We start from the raw sequence: 23621 nt of genomic DNA on the forward strand, positions 1-23621 counted from the left end.
ATTCTCAATTATTGATACTTTCATCTAAAATATATAATTATTTAAATTGTATAAGACTACATTTAAAAAAATGATAAAAACATTCACAACACCTTAATACTACGCCAGACGCGAAACCGCTGACTTTGAAAAGACACTTTTTAGGTTTCTTTTTTGCTTTTTGTGTTATCCTCTTCACGTATTTAGTAAGCGCAGCACTATCGCCATCCGGCGGATTAATGTTGATGTGTTCCGCACAGCAGCAAGAGCATGCCTGTTTGTTGATGTGAGTTCTGGCGCTTTTTCACTTTCGTTCCTTTTTTCCTCTCGTCCAGTTAATCTACCTTTTTGTGCACAACAAAGAAGTGAAATGAAAAGAGCAATTTAAAAGCGAACGATTAGTACCAGACAGACCGGCAAACGCGACTGAAAGCTCAGACAAGAAAAGGACCAGCTTCGCATGGGAGCGCACTATAATGATAGTTGCGTAACGATCCTGAAGTCCAGTTCCAGTTAGCGGTAGCACTTACCTTAACTATCTTAAAAGAATAACTTTGTTTATTATTTGTGGTATGTGTCATCGAGCATAGGTAGGGTGTGTGAGAGAGAGAGCTGGGCTCCTATTAGTCTTCTACCCATTGCTTCGCGTCCATATACTTAAAAATGTTTGCAGGGTTTGGTGGTTTCGGTGTGCAGGTTAAGGGCCAACTTTCAGTTCGCTTCCAACCAGCTGCCCTCAATTCAGTTCGGTGCCAAGCAAGCTCTCCGGAAGCAGTGAGTTAAGATTCGCCGGTGTTCCACGATCGCCCGGCCCTCCATCCATAGCCGGCCAAAGGCTTGGAACCGCATTGCTCGATCCCCACGCATTGACACTCCAAGCATCTGCAATTAACACGGGCATTGTAGTTCAACTACCTTTTTGCAAACAGTGTGCGTAGCTGACTGGTACACAATCCGCCCTAGCCTACCTGTGACGACCGAGTTGGAACGGCTAACGCTGGGCTGAGATTGCTGTGCGGCTGCTAGACGCCAGTTTTGACCAACGGAACCGCCCGCACCACCGCCACTGCCACTTCCGGTCAAACCGTTCGTCATGCCGTTGCAAGAACCGAGATTACCGCCGAGGTGGGACAGGATGAACTGCACATCGCTTTCGGTCGGTATTTCCGCGCAAATCGTTGTATTGCCGAGTGGGCAGTTATTGAGTGCTTGCTGCGCTTTCTGGGCCTCTTCACGCGTAGAATACTTGCACAGCGTGATACTGTGGTTCGTGTACGGCTGGAAGTTTATCAGTGGACCGTGTTGCATGCACAACGTACGCAGTGTCGCCCCGTCAATCTGAAAGGATGATGAAATGGGCGACCAGACGAATGTTGTTAATTAGCAGCCGAACCCAAAAAGGATTGCACCGTCGACGAAGGACATATGGTTAAAAGAATACAGTAAGCAAAAGGAGCACTTACTTGTGCGGTAAGGTTTTTAAGCAAAATCCAAGTCGATGCCAAGTTGCTTGCCGAGGACGACCCAGTGTTCCACGAGTTGGCACCCTGAGCGCCAGAAGTGTTCCAACCATTGGAGTCCACCTTACCACTTCCCTGCTTTCCGAGGGCTCCCATCATGCCGCCGCGACTCTTACCACCGAGTGACGTGTCCCACAGTTCGGCCGGAGGCATGGCGGGAGTGTTGCTGTCCTGCCACGGATTTTTAGGTACCTTGGTAGCACCGGACCCACCATAATGGCCACTCTGCATGCTGCTGCCCGCCGCACCCCCCGAGGGATTGAAGCTCCAGGTCGATTCGGTGGGCGACGATTTGCTATTCACGACGTTCGAGACCGAGCTGCTGTTACCAGAACCGCCAAACAGGTTAGATTCTTTGGCCGCGGCTATCGACAACGAGTTGCGGGCCACGCTGCCGGGCGTTATAGTTGGATCATCTTCGATGCGTGTCGCTTGGGTGCCCTGTGAATGTGAACGTGTGCCATGAATACAATAGGAGAGCGTTGCCAACGACTGAAAGTGGGACTGGTTATACCTTCCATGGTTTTCCCGGCTCAAACTCAGGCACTAGATCACTGAACGCGTCGTTGCTGCCTGGCCAATCCTTATTCTCCTGCGTGCTTGCATCCGGCCACCCGGAGTCTCCCAAATTGCCGCGCCCGTTCGACCAAGGACTGTGTATAGGTTGAAAAAAGGGACCATATAACTGAAACTCGCGTTTTGAGGTGCAAACATTTTACCTATCATCAATGCCCGATCCTGATGGACCCGACTTGCTAGTGGCACCGGGCGCTCGCACAAAGTCGGCCAGATCCGGACCGTCCTTATCGAGGACGCTCGGTGCGGTGGTACTAGCTGCCGGCAACTTCCACTGGTTAAGCCGCGATTGCTGGCTGCTGCCAACGCCATACTGGGGACCGTTGTCTTTCAGCGCCATGTCTGTGAAGCTGCCCGCCAGGCCCGAAATGTCGCCCGATGTGCGGAAAGGATCACTGTTGGTGTGGCCAGCGGCTGCAGCGGCCGCCATCGCCGCTGCTACACCGCCCGGATGCGGTGGTTGCTGGTGCTGCTGAGGTTGCTGCTGCTGCTGTTGCTGCTGCTGTTGGTGTTGCTTTAGGTAAATCGATTGCTGCGTCGCGATCTGACTCTGCAGGCTACTGATCTGTGATTTCAGTTTGTTGATTGCGAGGGTCATTTGGACCGCATTCACACCACCGCCACCGGTGCGTGCCAAGTTGTTTTGCATCACGTGCAGTTGCTGTCACAAAATAAATGGGCCAAATATTAAGCATCGAGTGCATTGCTGGGAGCACGCGTTTTGCGCTTTACCTTTATGTGATTCAGTAGTTGGTTGAGCAGCATCAGCGTTTGTGGGGCGAGCGGTTGGTTTAGAATCTGGTGATCGAGATAACCGTTCTGAACGGCGAGCTGGATCTGCTGCACCAGCACCCGCAGCTGATGGTTCGATATATGTTGCGATTGTGCGTTTGATTGATTCAGTCCACCGACACCACCGGCTCCCGGTTGTGCGAAAGCACCGGGCGGCACGTTTCCACCAGGTCCACCGCTTCCGGCTGCGCCACCACCGTGGCCACCGCCGTACTTCATGCTGTTAAAGGACGCTCCTCCTCCGGTAGCACCATTGCCCCCACCGAACACTCCACCACCGCCCAGATTGTTTTGATTATTCTGCAACGTTGGAAGATGTTAACACCCGAAGCTTGAATCTGCCGATCATTCCCTCTAGAGAAGAAAACGCTACTCACCTGCTGGTAGCCCATCGGCCCAACACCGGCAGCGGCGGCCGCAAAGCGCCCACTGACACCACCACCGCCAACTCCGGCGCTGACGTACTGATCGCCGAAGGTGCCCGTTCCATGATTGTCCGGACGGCGCCAGTCGTTGCCACCGCCCGCGTTGCGATTCAAGATCTCCAGCGCTTCCTCCATGTTCATGGTCATGCGCAATACACTCTCCACGTCTTCCTTCTTGTGGCCGTGTTCGCACAGCGTTCGATACTGCTTGCTGCAGCGCAAGATGTCCAACGCGCTCATCTTGTTCGGTGGTTTGTTGGGTGGCATACCCCACTCCGAGATGTCCATTCCTCCGACACCTCCTCCTCCAGCGCTTCCTGGTGCTCCGGACCCATCGTTCCAGCCGGCTTTGCCCTTATTGTTCCAACCGTGGCCACCGGTGCCACCGGTGACATCGTTCCACAGCGAATTGCCAGCCATGCCTACGCCGCCTCCGACGCCACCGCCGCCACCGCCAATTGCCCCCTTGTCGTCCCAGTTTGAAACGACCGACGGATCATCTCCACCACTCGCTCCTCCCCAATTGCTGCCACCTCCGCGTCCTACAGCGCCACCGCCGGTGCCCCCGAGACCCGGATTCTGGCCCCACAGGTTGTCGGGCTTCATTGGTCCTGGGCCACCCACCGTCCCGCCGCCACCGGCACCGCCCATACGCCCGACGAGACCGCCGGCGGTCATATTTGTACCTCCGCCGCCCATCATCGCGTTCCGGTGCATCGAGTTGCGTCCCATTGTGCCACCATCGACTCCACCACCTGAGGCCGGACCACCATCTTTCCAGCCGGACACGTTGGCGGAGTTTTGCCGACTGAGCGCGTTCTGGCCCCAGAGTGCTGTGCCATCGTCCATGTTGCGTCGCATTCCCCCACCAACGCCGGGTGGTCCTGCACTGCCGGCATTCGGGTCATCCCAGCCGGACGATCCGAGCTTACCAGTTCCGGCACCACCGGCACCGTTATTTACTGCTGCTGCCATCGCCCCCGTTGGCCACTGGGCGCCACCGTTGCCGCCACCAGCCGATGGTCCGCCGGCGCCGGGTGTGCTGGCTGTTGGTGCCATCTTTGGCTGCATGCTCGCCATCTGGTGCTGATCCCACAGGCCCACGTTGCCATTGAGGCGACCGGAAATGCCACGCGGATCGCCGCGGATCTCCCGATTGCCGTCCATCGCGCTGGCGATGCGCATGTTGCGCATGTCGATACCGGCCGGATCGAGACCTCCACCTGCGCCGCCGGGAGCCACCGGGTTCCCGACACCGCCACCGATTGCTCCACCGCGACCTTCTCCACCCCAGCCGGGACCGCCACCGCCACTTACACCCACCGAGGAACCCCAGTCGCTTTCCTTCTTGAGGCCTCCGCCGCCACCAGCAGCATTCGGTGCGATCGCTCCCGGTCCTCCACCCCACATACCGCCAGCAGGGCCAACGGTTGCACCACCCCCGATAGGGGCCGCATTCCAGGGGGCCTGAGACTGTGGCTGCGGTTGTTGGGGCCCGCCAACACCCAACCCACCACCGCCGGGCGGCTGATCGCGCATTCCACCTGCTCCACCAGGCCCAGCGCCACCGACCGGGCCTTGAGGGCCCATCGCCGCCACTCCGCCATTCCACACGTTACCCGGTTCGTTAGCTTCGTCGTCTTCGCCCCAAGTGCCGCCGTAGTTGTTCTGAGGACCCCAGGTTTTTGGCACAGGTTGCAGCTGCTGCGGCATCTGTCCACCGTTGCGCAGGTTCGCCTCCCACAGTTCGGTTCCGGTGTTCGTCTTCCACATCGGTATGCCCGCCGTCGGCCCGCTGGTGGCACTGTTGGGGTCGGTTTTACCGCTCGGTTCCGGCGACGCCGGTACATCCCACTGGGTGTCCTGGTCGACATTCTCCGAACCCCAGCCGTCCTGAGCAAAAAGAGCCTCGCGAAGCGAATTTAGCTGTTCCAGTTGGTTCTTTGCTGCACTCGACTGTACCACGGCGCTGACCGCTGCTCCCGTTGCCCCACCACCGGCGACCCCGCCACCGACTTCCTGTTGTGCTGGTGGCTGCTGTTGTTGTGCTCCTGCCGGAAGTTGTTGCGACGGTTGCTCTGCCGGGACTGCATTGGCACTGTTTGTGTTCCCCCCAACACCGGGTGGCCCCGAATTGGGTGTATTTTGTGCGTTTCCTGTGTTCCAAATACCCCCACCGACGCCACCGCCCTCCATTACACTGCCTCCTCCTGTGGCTGCACCACCCGGTCCACTGGCCGTTCCTTTCGAAGACACTTGCTGCTGTCCTGCACCAGGTGTGGTGGCTACTGCTCCTGCCGCACCGGTTCCACTAGTGGTAGAACCGTTCTGTCCTCCAACACCCCATGCCGTGGATGCACCAGCACCCCCTACAGGTGGTTGCTGTTGCTGGGGGCCGGCTGACGGGACCCCAACGGTGGTTGTTGACGATGCCGAGTTTGCGTTCGCTTGTTGTTGTTGTTGTTGCTGCTGCTGCTGCTGCTGCTGCTGCTGGGCGCTAAGGGCTCCCCAGGAACTACCGGGCGGATTGTTGGTGGCCGCCGGTGTACCCCAGGCACTGGTGCCATTGTTGATCGATTCCTCGCCTCCACCACGCAACCGCAGGCGGACCGCAACTGGAGCCGTGTCACGGATTTGCTTCTCGTGCACACTGAGACGATGCAGTTCATCGAACGTCAGTTCCGATGCCATTCGGGGCCGTCTTTGTTTCACTGATTCTTCATCGCCTGTCGCCACCGGCGTTTCGGCGCTGCTTCCGCAACGAAGCGCCAAGTGGTTTGATGGAGACTGCTGACCGTTTTTGGAATTCTTACTGGCTACAATTTGGTCATCTTCCACGTCCGTCCTCGCCAGCAACATCTGCTTCTCCTTCGCTACAACAACTACATCGCTACAGTTAGTTTCGTTTACAACTATCAGGTAATCAGATGAATCACATTTCATATTCACAGTGTCATTTTCGTTACTCCGCGTCTGCTTCTGCTCCATCATCTTGAACACGACGATACCGATGATGCTGGAAATGATGATGATGATGTTGTTGATGATAATTATTACCACGACACTGCCAATCGACGGACTGCCGGACTGTGCCGTGCCGTGCAGTGGTCACTCCCGTTCACGGATTTGAGCTGGCACAGGTACGGGATGATAAAGGTCGAAAACGTCGATAAGTGAATGTCCGCCACCGGGAGAACGCGACTACTGGAGAAAGGCCGGCTCTGGCGGTGGAATCGGTAGATAGCAGCTGCTGTTGCGTTGGGTGTTTCGGTTGTGTGTTCGAGGTGGAACACTGGCACATAATAGTGATGATACTGCTCCCTGTTGCTTCCGCCGCCCCACCGTCGACGTCTCTAACGTTGCACACCGTTAAAAGCTCGCTAACGTACGTTGGCCGGCACGGTGTTGCTTTCGAACTGCAACGGCTGGAATAATGCGTGAGAAGGATATCGCCTGGTGACGACCTGCAACAGCAGCGGTAAGCAGCAGCTAGAGTTGTGTGTCAGACTCAACGTACGATTGTAGTGGTAAGATTTCTGCTTGGCGCATTTGGGGTCACACAGCAAATCGCTCTACACCAGCAGCAGTTGCACTCTTAACTTCAGCAGTATTCTCTTCGAACCAGCGAGCATCGAGGTTTAAGTAAGTTCATAAAAGCGTATTCAGACTTGTTGTTGATGGTGAAGTAGTGCCGAGGATGCCGGTTTGCTGTTGCTGCTGATGCTGCTCGATTCTACTACCTTCTCCGGTGCCTACAGCTCGTGCCGATGGAGGTGGTAATGGTAGCAGTAGTAATAGTCGCGTGGTATTAGTGTTCTTAGTACTAAGAATAAGATCAATTGCTAAGCGTTTCACCAGCGTCAACAGAGACAAGAATCTTGGCAATACTGCTAGGAATCGTTAATCTATTGGAGTTTTTGGTTGTTTTGTTCGGCGCTACCAGTAAATATCTCTCTTCTTCTCCGCGTTCCCCGTGCTGGATGACGATACAGGACCGGCGGAAAGAGTTTGTCTGCTTGCGACCGCGTTTGCTCTACCCGTGCGCTGGAGAGCCCTTTGCCAATTTGCTTACTGGCTCTTTTTTCCGTTATACTCTCTACTTTGTGATTTGACAATAGTTTCGTTTGGTATGGCAATCATAAAAATGTGCTCTCAATGCATTGCAAGGGGTGGCCGACCCGCTTGTCGATTGCTGACCTATTGCCGAAAGAAAGGAAATGAGTGAAAAACGATTATTAATTTAGATATTCAGTTGAATTTTTATCAGAGTGTATAGGAGGAAAATGGTTCAATGACGCTTAACACAAAATTAATGTGATTTTGATTGGCTTGGGTTGCCGAAAGCAAATTTAGGGTTAACAAAACAGCAACGCATCCTTATTTTTAATTTTGGTATCGCGAAAGATAGTAAACAATTATTTATTTCTTCCTTATTGCATCCAAATTGAGTTGAGCTTTTGACATTACACAACAATACCCCAATCGTAGTGATTATTCGTTTTGGTTAGCAAGTTTTATCGTTCTTGTTCACAAGCCGCTATATTCCTACTACAAAGATGCATTCCAGTTACTTTTACTAAGTACTGTTTTAACCGTATCATCTCCACGTTGTGGTAGGATGATAAGAAACAAAACCACGTACGATAGTGAGCCTGGTCGTCGATTAGTGCTTATCAGCGCCGGTAGTCAGATACACGGTGCTTGCTTTTTTGCTCCCTTTTCCTCAGAATCGGTCAGTGCGCTTTTATCTTTTATTCAGCATCACTAGAGGCTCGAATATTATTTTTTCAGTATGATGGCAATTTTCATCATCATATTTCATCACTACCATTTTAGTGGTCTTTAGAATTAATCAACATAACTATCAGCCATGATACGGGGTTGGAAAAGGATTGTGGAGGTAATAGTTCTTGATGGTTTTTTTGAAATACATTATAGGTAGTATTTCGAATGAATTGAGATGAATTCGTTATTGAGTATAAATAAATAAATAAACTTACCCTTTGCAAGATGTACTTTTAACGCTGAGGATGAGTATGGGGAGCTCCAAGGAAATGCTCCTTAATTCTAGCTTTGTGAGACTTTTTGGTGATCGTCCACTAGAACCAGGTTTCTACTTTTGCACTATTGAAGGTGGTTCTCTACCTTTTGACTGTCTTGTTGTCTTCTGTGACTGGTTTGCTCGTTCTTTCTTTCGCTCTTTCTCTCTAGCTATTACTTCCTTCTTATCTTCGTTGCACTAACGCGTTTGCAGTTGATAATAGTTTCCCAATGTACGTTCACAAATTGCACAATGCGCAAAGTGGTATTGTCACAGTCAAGAAAAGGCTACTGGCTAGGTGCACACCCGTTCTTCGGCTACAGCCAACACGTTCGTCCGGTTCTCCAGGCTCAGGATTGTTTAAACTTGCGGATCTTTGCAAGCTCCGTAATTAAACACTTCTCCCAGTTTATTCAACATGGACACTAGAACTTGGCTTCCAGGCAGTAGGTGCAGTTTGCTTGCAAAAACCGTGTTAGATCCTGTTGCATCCTTCCGGATAGCACGCTGCACTCTCACTTATCTTGTCTTAAGCATAACGCACTTGGGGGACTGTGGTTTGGTAATATCCAATCCGTTTTCGGTGTCTAATCCATGCTCGCTGCTCTCGAAACACATTTACGTGTTGGAACCTTCACACTTTCATCCGGAGAAACGAGATCCGTTTTTGACAATCATGCACACTGCGCACTACAGAGTAGTGGGAAGCAAGAATCAAAGAACCCGCGTGACGGCAGGCGAACGTTGGTCTTGAGCGATGTGCATAAACCACCCTCGCTAGGTTTCAGTTTTCTGCGGCAGGACTAGGTACGATGGCTCGATATACATGTGCGATCATCACTCAATCACTCCCCTCCAACACCAGTCATGACCGTGGCTCGTTTTTGATTTTCGTATATGGTTTTTTGTTGTTTACTTTTCCGTTCGTTTCGTTCATCCACTGGCCGTAAGCTGCAAGTTATCGCCGATTGACACCACTCACGCCACACCGTTGGCGATCGATCGAGAAGTGTCCTGGGCCTCACAAAGCCCCGCAGTGTCGATTGCCACGGTTTTCCGATTGACGGAATTTCTTCCGGCGCCACTCGCACCGTTCGCCGTGAATCGCGGGTGCAATTATGCAACCTGCTCCCTTGACAGCTGAGCAACGACCGAACAACCACTGCTGCAACCACCGTTAGCCGTTGTGTGCCGCTGTGAACCAGGGCGAGGGAATGAACACAAACACACACATACACACAGACGGACTAACACGCGCGCGCGGTCGTAGTTTCCAACCCCCCACGGGAGTGTAATTTTTCGCTCGGCACCACCAGAGTGTGTAGGTCTAAAATGGAAGGAAAATAACAGAATAAATCGTCAGACGCATCTCAACAATATGAGCAACGGACAATGCGTGGCGTTGGCAGAATTTTGTATGTTTCTTGCTTAGGAGGAGAGCCGATGGGCAACGGAGTAATCCCCAGCCCTGTTTACTGCACGGATTGAACCTTTACCAAAGCATTGTCACTAACACAATCAAGTACACTATTGTTTTTTTATGTGCCCTGCTAAAATATGCAAATCTAGCCCCCGTAAGCCACGGGGACTCGTTCCGTGCGCAATGCTGGCATTCCGATACTTTCAAGCTTTCATTCTCATTTTTCACACCAAATCTCCGCAAGCTTTTACTCTAAAAAGAATGAACCAAAATGGACAGCAATTGTACAATGTCATTCAACTTAACTGATCGTTCGCATTTTCAAGGCACAATTTTTTCTCGCCAGAAAGGCTCTGGGACCGCTTTTCGGATGCTGGACCTCGCGTAAGAGAACTCGAACACACCATTGCTTCGATCGGCTACATCAGTGTCCGCTTGCGGTCGTGTTGCTCCTAGAATTTGCTCTAGTTCCGACTAGGCTGCGTTCGCTTGGAGCGAGTGCTGGATGATTTTTGGACCGCAGCCGAGCAAGCAACAGCCAAGTTGCTATGATCGCGATGTTTTCTCACCGTTCGCTCGCAGTTTTCCGCGTTCTCATGCATCTGCGTACGCGCTGATCCGACGATGGTGTTCTCTATTTCTCATTGCACCTTCGATTCTTTCTCTATTCTCTCACCTTTTTTCATCGCTCTCTTGCTCGCATTTGCTCTCTCGCTCAAACTAGGGTGAGCCTGTCCTTGCGTTTTGTGCGCTACGATGTCGGTAGGTGAACTAGACGGAGCACCGCACGCCGTATACCGTTCGTACGAAACACTAATATGTAAGTTACATTAAACCATTTCTATTTTAGGGACACATCACTTTGCACGAAAGCAGCAAAATCCGTGTTAACCTGCACGCGAGTGGTTGCACGGCAGTAAGGAAGATGAGTTAGGTGGCGCAAAGATAGCTATAGCAACACGATCTAATGGCCAGGGCCCAATCCGAACGGTTGCTGCTGCTCTATCCGGAGCCGCGAAACAAGGTTTTCAAATAATCTAAAAATCAACCACACCCGCTACGGGGCGGGTCGGTTCGTGGATGGAATGCACGCAAGTTCTTGAGTTCCAGAGCTGGTCCTCCTCGAAGCCGCAGAACCCTACGCAGTTTTACTGATCCTCGAAGCCATTGCTGATATTGTTGTCCGTCGGGTCGAACTTACCAGCGGTGCGGGAGATGTGTGCGCAGTTATCGCCCGCGATCCGTTGGAATGGAAACTTCCGTAGCCGTGATTGCGCTATGCCAATGAGGAGTTTGTGGTGTTTAGAAGTAAAACAGTTTTGTAGGTTTGTCGTCGGTTCAACTAAGAGGCTATTTTACCATCCGACCGATTTCCCCCCTCATGCTACTCAATCACTGCTCCTCTTCACACACATTGTTCAATGCACAAACACACACATTCATACGCCATGTTGAGAGAAGCTGTGATTTTATTCAATTTTTGTAATGTTTTAAATACCTTTTTCGTCAAATTATATGCTGCTGGGTACTGCGGACCAAGTAGGCGGGCGGTTGCAAAGCAACGTAGCACACAATCTGCGGGGCGCGCTTTGCATCACAATCGAAACGGCGCACACATTGCGGTGGTATCCGACGGTCCAACCGTTCGTTCCCAATAATATTGCCCGTGGTGGTGCGGTGGTGTTTTCTGCTGCTGAGGGAGGGGGCCTTTTTTCGTCGTTCGTTTTTCGCACTGGCTCCGCCGAAACTGCGCTAAATAACACGCTACACTTACGCACGATCAGTCGGTGTATCACTTGCGAACCACTTTCGCCCGATTAGACTACTATTTATCGCCGATTTTTGTGTAAGAAAAATACTTCACATATACTGGAGCCATCGCTCGACGATTGGCCATTTGCAAATATCGTTCTGACCGTTTTTCGTTTGCTAGCTCGGAGCGGCAGCCTCACGGATCGGTTTATGCTGCCGTGTCCGGTACTAGCAGCCGCCATGACAAAGTTCCCAAACAGCCGTTCCCAAAGTTAACGTTTGGACGTTTGGGGCATTTAGCATTGAGCACCAAACTCTCGGTAAGAAACATTGACGGGAATAAATTTAATTTAATAAATAATTTTTGGCAATCATGGGAAATATGCATTTCTTCTTGAACGCGTCGCGTTAAACAGAGCCGTGCGTTCCCAGTGTCTGAACTTCCCTTCCTGCTATAATCTTGGAAAAGTTGTAATCTTGGTAGGTTTTTTTTCTATAATCTTGTCAAAGTTGTAATCTTGGATAGTCAGGGCAAGCGCCATCTAATGAGAAAAAGCGAAATCTGATCAGTTTTTTCTATAATCTCGGAAAAGTTATTTTCTTGGATAAACATGAACTAGAGATGAACTAGAATGAACCCACGTTTGATAGAATCCAACACTTTATGCATCACTTAAATCGCGTTATCTATCGGTATTATCTATCTGTATATCGGTAATGTTTTCCTCCATGATAAACAAATCTTTTACTATTTCCGCTAAGTTTAAGCTCTAATCCAGTGAAAAAGAGCTAGTTTTAGGGTCGAGCACCAAGCACTGGTCACCCTGTGCGGGTCAAATTGTTTTTGCTTTATTACGAAATTCGAACGTTCATGTGAGTTCATTTGGCTATAGCTTTCTCATTCTGCCTTCTCTCTTGCTGTATTCTGCTATCTCTGTTACTATGTTCACTCTACCGTTCGAGTTTAACGCTAAGTGGAGAACAAAGATAGGGCTATTTTCGCCTCTACGCACATTGCGTGCGAGACTGAGAGCGAAGATGACGTTCATGAGCGACAGGGTGAGTGCCTGACCAAAATTAACAATAAAAAAAATATCACTAAAAGCTCCTCCGCGGGACAGAATTTGTATCTGCTTGCATGCCCAAGCAGCTCAGTAGCGGTCGCGGAAAATTTGTTGTACTTGATCGTCTATTTCGGTAATTTACAGTTTCCGCAGTAGTGCAGTGTCGCGTAAAGCACCCGCGGAAAACTATGTGAAGTTGCCTGTGAATCAATTTGTGTAGGGGCGCCTTGCACATTCGCGGATGCGATATCGATTCGGGTGTTCCTTCGTTCATTGCCAACAGCAGGCGCTAACCCCGTGCGTGCGTTGCATTGTAGTGCAAAAACCTGCAGAGTGTCGAAGAAACAACATTCAGTTTTCTTCGTAACAGGAAGGCAAAGTGAAACAACTAACCCACCGGACCAGCGCCGTGGACCCGTGGAAGGGTTAAAGTGTTTTCGCAAAACAGTCGTGCGAAGTCATTAGCATGTTGTTCTCTCGCATAGCCATATCAAAAGTAGTGTGACGGAAAGCATAAGAAATGATAGGAAGAGTCGAAAACACTGCAACAACACTGAGCCGTGTGCTACGATGGCGGTAATTGCTGATGAGAAGGTGAGAAACTGGTGACAAATTAAATTCTGAAAGCTCTACAGTTCGAAAAATGAGGCCGTCACCAAACGCGAGATTGTGATGCGAAATTGAATGCGTGTGAGAGAGAGAGAGGCGCGTATGGATGAACTGCTCATTTTTTCTGTCAGGTCACGGCGTTTGTCGCGCTGGTGCTCGAGAAGTCTCGGAGAGAGTCACGGAATAAATCTATTTCACAGTAGAAAACGGCACGCATATTGAAGCCCGTTTCGGTGCGAAGTACGATTAAGTGATAAGACGAAGGTCCAAAAAGTCTCTATCAAACCATTAATTCTGGCTAAAGATCAATTATACTCAATTCAACTGCGTGGCAACGACCTTTTGCTATGCGAGACGAGTTGTGGAGAATTCTTACCCAGTGAACAAAATTGAGAGGGACGCGGCGGAGGAAGGGAAGGATGAACTCGAACCCCCCGCTGCCTGCGACGAGGATGAGGGAGGGGGAGGTGGCGTTCACTCGCGAGCTTGTGGGTTTCAATTACATGGAGAGGGAAAGGTGCAGGGGGCGAGAGGCGATGCGAGCGGATGAGGGAAAGGAATAGAAAAAGAGACAGCGAGATCGACAAAAAATCCCGAGGTGCCGAAGTCTCCGATCGGCGGCAGTCGTATTTTGTCCCGATGATCTGCAAGTGCTTTTCGTTCCATCCTGATAGAATAATACAGGTAAGTTTATTGGACAGTATTCAGTCACAGTCAAATAATGTTGAAAAGTTTCAGTCGTCTCGTCACATTTGTGGAGAAGGTAAGATAGAATGACAGAATTGGAAAAATTGTTACTGGGAGGCGACACGAAGCGTAAAATTTATTTGTAATGCCAAACTGTTTACGGGTTGGCCGACCGCGAATCCGACCGTAAACACTGTTAGCAAACGCTTTGTTTACAAACAGAGGATAATATAAGTTCTTATTTGCTGGTATAGCAACAAAATCGAAAAACGCTTCGTGTGGCCTCCCAGTAACACTTTTAATTTGTTCTTTTCCTTTGTGAAATACGCACCAAATGATCTTATCGAACAAAAACCCGGCTCGACCCAACAGGTACCCAACCAAAACAAAAACAATGTGTACGGAAGAATGTTCGGCGCGTAGATCATTTGGTGCGTATTCTTCGATGCATTTCACAAAGGAAAGTTCCAATTTTTGCAATCCTGTCATTCTATCTTACGTTCTCCACAAATGTGACGAGACGACTGAAACGATTAAAGTGAAAACTATTCAAATTATTTGGCTGTGACTGAATACTTACCTGGATTATTCTATCAGGATGGAGCGAAAAGCACTTGCAGATCATCGGGACAAAATACGACTGCGGCCGATCGGAGACTTCGGCACCTCGGGATTTTTTGTCGATCTCGCTGTCTCTTTTTTCTATCCCTTTCCCTCATCCGCCCCCTGCGCTTTTCCCTCTCCATCTAATTGAAACCCCTTCCTCTCTTTTCGGTTCAAGGGGATTCGAGTTCAGCCGTCTCATCCTCCCTTTCTCCGCCGCGTCGCAGGCAGAGGGGTAGCTCAGGCACTAAGGGCTTTATTATGAAACTCGAGTCCAAAACTCGATCGTTCGAGTGAACGCAGTAAGAGAGAAAGCAGAATACAGCAAGACGGAAGGCAGAAAGAGAAAGCTATAGCAAAATGAACTCAAATGACCGTTCGAATTTCGTAATAGGGCCCTAAATGTTGTTCATTGGTTAACGAGTGACCTCGACGCAGAAAGGCTCTATAGAGAAGGTAGTGCTATGAAGTAGAAGAAAACAGAGCAACAGGAGACTGCTGATGCGAGCGAAGTATGCGAAGTATGAAGAGAGCGAGTAAGTGAGTGACTTCTAGAAACGAGAACGATGATGGATGAAACAAAATAGTTTATGTGAAAAGGCGATCAAAAGTAGAATACGAGCAAAAGAGTAGTGGAAAGTTAGTAATGCAAACTAACTCATTGTTTTTGCTTCTGTGTGTTAATATGTGCTTCATTTGATGCCTTGAGTGCAACTCGCAGGAAGAGTGAGATAGCTATAAGGCACTGAAGTGAAACGAAGTGAACGCTCAGAAGGATGAATGAGATCGAGTTTGAATGTGTGTGAGCAATGTTAAAGCAAGCGATGATTGAGCGAGAAAGCGCATTCATCGAGCAAAGCAACCATATGATTGCATGTTTGTTCCGGGACGTCGTGCATTGCGCGAACAAAATGGATGTTATTGGTTGTTATTGGTTGCTATTTCCTCCTTCTGTAGGGGGAATGAATTTGGGTGTTTCGTTGAAAGCAAAAGGGTTGCCCTCGGAACATAAGTAATTCGTTTGAGGCAGGCGATAAAACGTTTGCTTTTTTGTGCAAAGATTTCAGTAAAACGGTAACTCGTATTAGTTGATTGTTAATAGGTATGCTTTATCCCTGCGGGATCAGTTAACTTCTCCACATGGATGAAATCCAGAACTGTTCGTTTGCTGTGCTGCAGCTGTTTGCAGTCGTTTACAATCCAAACAAAGGCATAGTTGGAAGAGACGAACGCTTTCAAGAAGCAAGCTAATCCACCGGAATATTAATGCTGTAGAGTGTGCAATTGTACCCATAGTGCATTGGTAATAATGAAGCCATTCGAACTCGATCAACCAATCCAAGCCTTTCGACGACTAGTGTGTCGCTGCCACGAAAAGAAGGTTTCACAATAAATAAGCGCGTACACAGTGGCATAATTTTTATGGCGCTCTTGCAGTACATAAACATGTTACGCAAACTCTAAAGCCGTTAGCCGAGTATTATTGGTTGATATTTCATGCAAAATGTGCGTCTCTTCGTCCGTCTTTGGTAAATCGGGCGTGAATCGGTAATCAAGTGTTCAAGCAATGCAGCAACACTTTGTACGTGTTGAAACATAAACATTCTGACACCAAAAAACCTGAAATGGCTGACCCCGCGCTGGTGAGCAAGGTCCCATTCCCGAGTGAACGTGGCCTCTCGCACAATGTTGCTAATGAACACTTTGAAAAAAGGGAGACAGCGAACCTCGTTAACCTTTCGTCGGGTTGATTCGTTCGCTGTGTTGATGTTTTGTTGCGGATGTGTCGAAACCGACCGAAATAGGCGGGTTACTTTGCTACACTTTACTGATGCTTCGTATAGCAATAGAAGATCTATCGTTTAAATTTATTTTATCATTTAATCATTTATCTATCATTGAAATGCATTTTATATTACCTGCTTTGCCTAATATACATGTCTTTTACTATTCAATATTAAACGGAAAACCTTAATTTGGAATCCAATTACTAATCAAGTATTGTAATTTCCTATGTTCACAGCTTCCCTTGATCGCTCGTATCAAACGCAATTCTCAACATCCTTAGCCGGCGGTTGATTGGGTGCTACGGTGTTGTTACAACCTTGTCGTTGGAAATTGTTCCTCTGGAATATTTTCCACGCAGTATCTGTGATAAATATTAGATCAATAGCAAACATAAAGGGGTCGAAAGTAACCCTTTGGAATCCCAGCGTCGATCTCTGTAGTGCAGAAGAAGTTTACTTTCTCAGTTTTCTCGCAGCACGAGAAATCTACTAGTTCCGTCCATTGAAGTACGGTAAGTTGGCGACCCGTGAGTGTTTTGCCGGATTCGTTTAATCCGTGCATGCCCTGTAAAGCTGTATTTAAAATAACGCACGTTGTTACAGAAGCCCGGTGCTCTGTCCTTTGGAAGAGGAAGAGCGTGTTCCGCCAATCTCACCCGAGTGCTTCAACAATCACCACCCAAGCGTTTGCGTTTTGCGCGGCTTCTGGAAAGATGACGGTACTGGGCCGATTCCGCCACCCTCAAACCGGAAACAGTATGTCGTTATTTGCTAACGTTATTTTCTCCCGTCCGTTGTCCAGCAGCCACGTTCGCTATGAGCGGTTACCAGGCCCAGACGAGGAAATCGCGGGAGGAATCAAGCAGGGGGCGTGCGCTATCAAATCAATCATCCACCATGGTTCCCCAGGAACCGCCAACATTGGCCATTGCGAACCTTCTGTCAGCACCGATACTGCACAATGCAGCATTTACCCAGCCAATCGATGACCTCCCGACGATGCAAAACCCCAACAAGGATTGCGGTGCTAAAGGGCCCACTTACGCTTCTACGATTTCAGCCAGCAACAACGATACTGGCGTTAGTGATGAGACCGCCATCGCGGCAGTACGCCATACCGACAAGCAGCCACCAGCCCACATTGAAACTGTGACACGGAAATGTGATTTAAATGATTACCTGATTAATGTTAGAAGTAGCGTAGCGCAGTCATCAACGGCAAAAGGTGGCGAATATTATACCACTTTCGAGAAACTGGTGCGCTGTGCCGAGTGGGAACGCTCTGTGCGAAAGTGGACTGCCTGGCCCATGCCCCGCATGCGGCTCTGCGGCGGGGGTGAAGATTCCATCAACAACGGTACCAGCGCCTGGGGAACGCCGCCATCTGCCACTAGCAACGGCACCGCAAATGCCTGGGGTGTGCTTCCCAACCAGCAGCAGCCACAGCAGCCGCTACAACAGCAATCACTACCACCTCCTGTTTGGGGTAATAGCAACAACAACAATAACGGTGGCAACCACACTCTGTCCGTCGGCAACTCAGTCGCTGCTTCGTCGACGATGGCGACGATGGATGATACTAACTCAAACAGTGCCGCTAAAGGCAGCTCACAGCCACCGACGCCCGCTTCAGCGGCCAGCGGTGCGTGGAACAATGTGCCACCAGCAAACCACCATCGCAACGGGCAGCATCACCAACCGCTGCACCTTCCGAATGCCAACTGCGTGGCCAACAACAACGCAGCCGCGGGAGTGGGCGGACAGCAAGGCGGCAACATCGGTGCTAATAGTGCGGCTCCTAAAAATCAGCAGCTCGAGCAACTGAATACGATGCGTGAGGCACTGTTTGCGCAGGACGGTTGGGGCTGTGAGCATGTCAATCAGGACACCAACTGGGAGGTCCCGGGATCTCCGGAACCGCAGTCGGGTGGTGCTAGCGGGTCCAATCCCGCCAACGCTGTACCGAAACCGCCCGATGGGCGCTTGGGTCCGAACGGTGGTGGCGGCAGCGGTGGGGGTAGTGCTGGCGGTGGGGCACCGAACGGAGCCTGGAAGGTAACGAACATGAACACCGGAACTGAGCTGTGGGAAACCAATCTACGTAACGGTGGACAGGTGCCACAGCACCACTCGCACCAACAACAGCCGAAAGTGGCCTCCGCGCCGTGGGTGCCGACGAACAATCTCGGCGGCACGTGGATGGAGGACGATGATACTCTCTCCGGCAGCGGCGCAGGGCCGGGAGCAGTAGCCGTAGCCGAAGCGGTCGGTTCAGTGTGGAACGGAAGTGCGGCTGCCATTGTTGCCGGGACAGCCGGCCCGCATGTCGGAGGTCCACCCGGGACCGGTTCGTGGGGTGGAGGCGTATCGAACGGTGGTGGCAGTAATGCGGGATGGCCACCGGGTGGTGGAAACGGTCCCCTGTCAGGAGCGACATCCATTATGCCACAAACGATGGCCGGTGTGAAGAAAGATCTGAGCGATTGGAGTGCCGTTAGTGGAGCAGTCGGTATCGGAGGTTCCGGTGGACTCGTTGTCTCCGGATCGGCTGCGGGATGGACGAATGATGGGCGAAGTGTGGTAGCACCGTCGACCGGTGGCTTCAACATGGCTGCGGCAGGAGCGCCGGCTGGTATCGCACAATCCGCTGGCCCTTCGGCTACCACTCTCGTGGATAGTGCGGGACTGAACCGAGGTGGCGGTGGAGAGTTACGAGGGGATCCGCGTGGTATTTCTGGCCGTCTGAGTGGTGCGATGGTCGGTGGTGCGTGGGCTGCCGGAGCAGAGCTTGTGGCAAGCCTGTTGGATGGTGCGAACAAGATTCCTTCAATGTCCGGCCCCACCGGTATCAGTGGATCCGCTGGTCAACCGTGGGGCGGCGGAACTGCAACCAACGGCGGTGCTATCGTGTCGCAGAGCAAAATTCCCTCCGGATGGGGCGACGAACCAGGTGGAAGGCCATCATCGCTGAGCGATGACCAGACGATCGGTACCGCAGCAGGAACAGGCATGCTCTGGGGTCAGAGCAATCCGACGACCGCTGGCGGAGCCGGCATTCCAGCACGACAAAACTCGGCCGGCGGGTGGAAGGATTTGGCAAATGACGGCGTCATGATGGGGCGTGGAGGGCCAATGGGACGCGGCCAACAACCGGGCAATGGTGGTGGTGGTCCCTTGGTTGCAACGTTGCGATTTGATCGAGGATCGGCCGGTGCAGCAATTTTACTAAGGAACGCGGCCGCCGGTCCTTCTATGTGGGACCAGCGCGCCCAACTGGCAGAGATCGGTACGTGGGAAAATCCATCACCCGTTTGGGGTGATGGTGAGAAAGGTGGTTCCGCGCCGTGGAATGCAGATCTGGGACCAGGTGGTAATGCTGGTGGTGGCTGGAATAAAACGCCGACCACGCCCAAGTCCGGAGGCAGTGCCGGTTGGCCCGATCCGGGATCCGATCTTTCGACGGCCGGCACTATGGATTGGTGTCTGGGTGGCAAGTCGGCCGTGACCCCGGGACTCAACAAATCGCCTAGCACTCCGCTCGAGTATATTCGCGCCAGCAAAGAATTCCGTGTGCTGTGCGAAATGGGCCACAAAAAGGAGGAAGTTGAGTTTGCGCTCCGAACAACGAACATGAATATCGAAGAAGCGATGGAGTTGTTGCGCCACGGTGTGGCTGCCGGTGGCTGGCGTCGGCCACTGCTCGACGATCATCACGCCACCAGCATTGGCGGAGGCATGCCATTCGATGGGCCGTTCTCAGGCCCGCGTATACCGCCACTTAATCACGCGGCCGGTGGCCTCGCTTACTCGCAGGTAAGTCGCACGGATGGTGGTGAATCCTGGCGGGAATCGTTTTTCATGACTTCGTTTTCTGCTGCACTTTTCCAGAACAATCAAGTAATGCTTAACAACATAGCCGGGGGGCCGGGTGGCCTCGGTGGTATGGAAGGGGCCGGTGGACCGGCTAACCTCGTCGCACTCAATAACTTTAAGTATCTCTCGCAAGGATCCGCCGGGACCATAACCGGAGCACATCCGTCTTTCAATCACAATTCCTTACTTCCGCCCGGCGGCGGTGGCGGACGAAGCCAGCAACCTCAAGCGGCAGCACTCCAGCAGCAGCACCATCAGCAGCAGCTGGCTGCAGCAGCCGCGGCACAACCATCGAACCAGCAGCTTCGCCTGCTCGTACAGCATATCCAGCTTGCGGTGCAAAATGGTTTTCTCAACCATCAGATCCTCAACCAACCGCTAGCGCCCCAGACACTCATACTACTGAACCAGTTGCTCAATCACATAAAGGTAATCTCAGAGCCAGTTTCAAGGACGAAGACATTTTTGGCACACAAACACGCCCAACAGCGTCCATAGACAGATTTCAACCCCATCTCATGTCTTCGATTTGTTGCCATTCTAGCAAATGCAATTGACGCAAAGTAATCTGGCGCGCAGTAGCGCCACAAGCGGTGTCAGTGCCGTTCAACTGACGCTGACGATCAACAAGCATAAGTCGCAGATAGCACAGCTGCAGCAGCAGATTGCTGCCCAGCAGAGCATTTACCTAAAACAGCAGCAGCAGCCAGGACACCAGGGTGCGATGCCGCCGCCATCGCTGCTGTCCTCGGGTTCCGGTGCCCCTGCAATGGACTTCCTACGGCATCAGCAGGATCTCATGGCACTGCAGAGCAATTTTGGTGAGCTGGCACTCGGTAAAGACGCGCTATTAACATCGTCCAACACCGTCGGTGGCGTCTTTCCTCCGGTGCCGGTCTCCCTTGCTCCGCACGCCAGCGTGGCCGCCGCTCCCATCGGTGGTGGATCAACGGCGGCGGCTGCCGCTGGAGGCAACGGCAGCAACAGCAGCAGTAGCACTAGTCAGCAGTCTCGGCTAAACCAGTGGAAGCTTCCTTCACTCGAAAAGGAGCCAACCGCCGGGAAGGATGATCTCACCGATTTCTCTCGTGCCCCCGGACCAACGGCTAAATCAACCTCTACTACCAGCACCACTTTGAGCTCTCTAGGTCTCGTGCAGGATGGGTTCGTGTCGATCCGATTCTCTGGGCCTTCTCCAGTAGGTGGTCGCTCCACTGCGCGCACCATTCTAACGAATCTTCCTTCTCCGCTTCCTAGAACCTGGACAGCTGGGCATACAAATCTGGCCGACGGTTGGCCGGAGCAAACGGGTGAAACTGACAGCAAAGACTGGACCACCACAAACACCTCGTCGCAGGACAATTCCACTTTCACCGATTTAGTACCTGAGTTTGAGCCGGGAAAACCGTGGAAGGTACGTGAACGAGGGCCGATTGTGCGATTGGTCCCAAATTTCACGGTTGTTATTTTTTTCGTCCCCCAGGGAACGCAGATGAAGATCGAAGACGACCCTAGTATTACCCCGGGCAGCGTGGCCCGTTCGCCGCTTTCCATTGCCACCGCCAAAGACTCCGAACTGTTTGCCGTGTCCGATAAGGTCTCGCCCTCGTCGTCGTCGGTGGCAGTAGCCGACGGTGGAGGTCTCAATCTTACGTCTTCCGCCTGGAGCTTCAACGCCGCCGGTTCGTCATCGCCCGTGTCGACGGGAAAAGTGTCCGTGACCGGAGCATCCAAATCCGTTTGGCCCGATAGTACCGGCACAGGCGGAGGCGATGTTTGGTGCACTCCGATTGGCAAGACGGCCACTCGGGGACCGCCGCCTGGTTTGGGTGGAAGTACCGGCAAAACTGTGTCCAGCAGTGCCGGCACGGTTGGTGGAGGAAGTGGTTGGTCGAGCGGAACCAGTGTTCAGCGCGGTGCAGCTAGCACCGCCGGAACCGGCACCAATTGGGACTCCACCGGGGCCGCTGCTGGAGGCTGGGGAACCGGAACATCATGGTTATTATTGAGGAATTTAACCTCTCAGGTACACATTGCATTCCGATAGGTTTCTACGAGGAGCAGGAACGGTTAACAAGAGGATCGGTTTGTTGCATTTTTTTTCAGATTGATGCATCGACGCTACGCACCTTGTGCATGCAGCACGGTCCCATTCTAAGCTTCCATCCATATCCGGCCCACGGACTGGCGCTGTGTCGTTATACGACGCGTGACGAGGCGACCAAGGCCCAGCAGGCGCTAAATAACTGTCCGCTCGGCGCGAGTACGATCAGTGCCGAGTGCCCGAGCAACGACGCCGAAGTGCAAACGTACTTGCAGCAGCTGGGCGTTTCCGCAACGGCCACCAATGTCGCAGTGAGCAACGCCAGCAGTGGTGCGGGCAGCATTTCCAATTTATCGTCCCAATCCTGGCGCCAAGGCAGCTCTGCTAGTGCCACAGGTAACTTTCCGTGGGTCCGTGCGTAAAAATGAACACACTGGATAAACACTTGGTTTTTCTGTTCGCTTTTGCTATCAGGTGGCACCGATACGTGGGGTTCGGGATGGCCGATCGGAGCAGGTGGCGCTGGAAGTGCCAACGGTAGCGCTAATCTTTGGGCACCTCTCGACGCCGCTGACAAAGGAACGCCCTCGAGTTTGAACTCGTTTCTGCCGGAGAGTCTACTCGGGCCGGAGTTGAATTAAGTCCGTTCCGCGACGCCGAAGTGATGAAACGAGCAAGGAAACAGGGACGACGTGGGACGTACCAAACGTTCCGCGAACGAATGAGTTTTGTACTTTATCGTTTCAGTAGCAAAAAGCATCTCTTTGCCACAATATTTCACAGTGATATAGGAAAAGCTTCCTTCCAAGATACAAGTTTCTTAACGGTTTCTTCAGTGGCCCCCTTCAGCATCGATTCGTCGGATGTCAGGATTTTCATTTGTTTCTATTTTATTTGTGCACAACGGTGTAGTTTCTGTTGTTGAGCAATATATATATGAAAACAGTCTGTATATGAAAACTGTATTGGTCACCCACAACATGAACCAACTCTTATTTCCCAATGGAATGCTCGGCATAAAGTATGGTGATTCTGGTCGGTTCCACAAGCCTCTTCGTCATCAGTGAGATTTCAACGAGCAGAGAAAAAGGCAACTACAGTCGAAATGCGCCCAATGAACGAAAAGCAAAGCACGGTTGAGAAGTGTGTGCAGCGAATGCTTAGACAAAAATAGTAGCTATATTGTAGTGATCCCAGAAAACACTCTCTGAATTACGGTACAATGTGCGAAAAGCACGCAATCCGTACGGAGAACTATGATGAATGCACCTGGCGCTGGCTACCAGCACACTCCCACTGCACATTGGTAATCAAATGAATGAATAAATGCAGCAAATGAATAAATATTTATTAATTTTAATATGCACATCTTGCAAGTGGTAGGCTGCTGCTGCTGGAGATGAATGAGGAAACCCATTAGATTTACTATATTATAAAAGTATACATAAA

The 23621-nt window shown here is 51.3% G+C and overlaps 2 protein-coding genes across 2 annotated transcripts; one reads left to right on the forward strand and one right to left on the reverse strand.

The window, feature by feature from the left end:
- Positions 1-664: 664 nt before the first annotated feature.
- Positions 665-14490, reverse strand: LOC131207825 (protein Gawky-like). The gene is made up of 9 exons (XM_058200455.1): positions 14446-14490; positions 6608-6643; positions 3245-6274; positions 2808-3167; positions 2219-2736; positions 2014-2152; positions 1443-1940; positions 948-1317; positions 665-861 (listed from the first exon to the last, which is right to left on the reverse strand). Exons 1-9 carry the CDS (start codon positions 14488-14490, stop codon positions 716-718), a joined length of 5142 nt encoding a protein of 1713 aa, XP_058056438.1. The 3' UTR covers positions 665-715.
- A 1482-nt stretch (positions 14491-15972) lies between these two features.
- On the forward strand, positions 15973-23610 carry LOC131207826 (protein Gawky-like). The gene is made up of 10 exons (XM_058200456.1): positions 15973-16016; positions 16859-16974; positions 17058-20068; positions 20144-20557; positions 20673-21292; positions 21386-21542; positions 21612-21963; positions 22051-22154; positions 22235-22568; positions 22647-23610. The coding sequence occupies exons 1-10, from the start codon at positions 15973-15975 to the stop codon at positions 22811-22813; spliced, it is 5319 nt and encodes a 1772-aa protein (XP_058056439.1). The 3' UTR covers positions 22814-23610.
- Positions 23611-23621: the final 11 nt, after the last annotated feature.

The sequence above is a fragment of the Anopheles bellator genome, chromosome 2 (genome assembly GCF_943735745.2).
Source record: "Anopheles bellator chromosome 2, idAnoBellAS_SP24_06.2, whole genome shotgun sequence".
NCBI classification, from domain to species: Eukaryota; Metazoa; Arthropoda; class Insecta; order Diptera; family Culicidae; genus Anopheles; species Anopheles bellator.

Excerpts from the sequence above, each read along its gene's own strand:
- LOC131207825 (XM_058200455.1), bottom strand. The coding sequence starts at position 14,490 with ATGATCTGCAAGTGCTTTTCGCTCCATCCTGATAGAATAATCCAG. Across the intron at positions 2,737-2,807 it reads AACTACTGAATCACATAAAG|CAACTGCACGTGATGCAAAA; the intron begins GTAAAGCGCAAA and ends ATTTTGTGACAG. Across the intron at positions 862-947 it reads TTCCAACTCGGTCGTCACAG|ATGCTTGGAGTGTCAATGCG; the intron begins GTAGGCTAGGGC and ends TGTTAATTGCAG.
- LOC131207826 (XM_058200456.1), top strand. The coding sequence starts at position 15,973 with ATGTGCGTCTCTTCGTCCGTCTTTGGTAAATCGGGCGTGAATCG. Across the intron at positions 16,017-16,858 it reads GGTAAATCGGGCGTGAATCG|AAGCCCGGTGCTCTGTCCTT; the intron begins GTAATCAAGTGT and ends ACGTTGTTACAG. Across the intron at positions 21,293-21,385 it reads CTAGGTCTCGTGCAGGATGG|AACCTGGACAGCTGGGCATA; the intron begins GTTCGTGTCGAT and ends TCCGCTTCCTAG.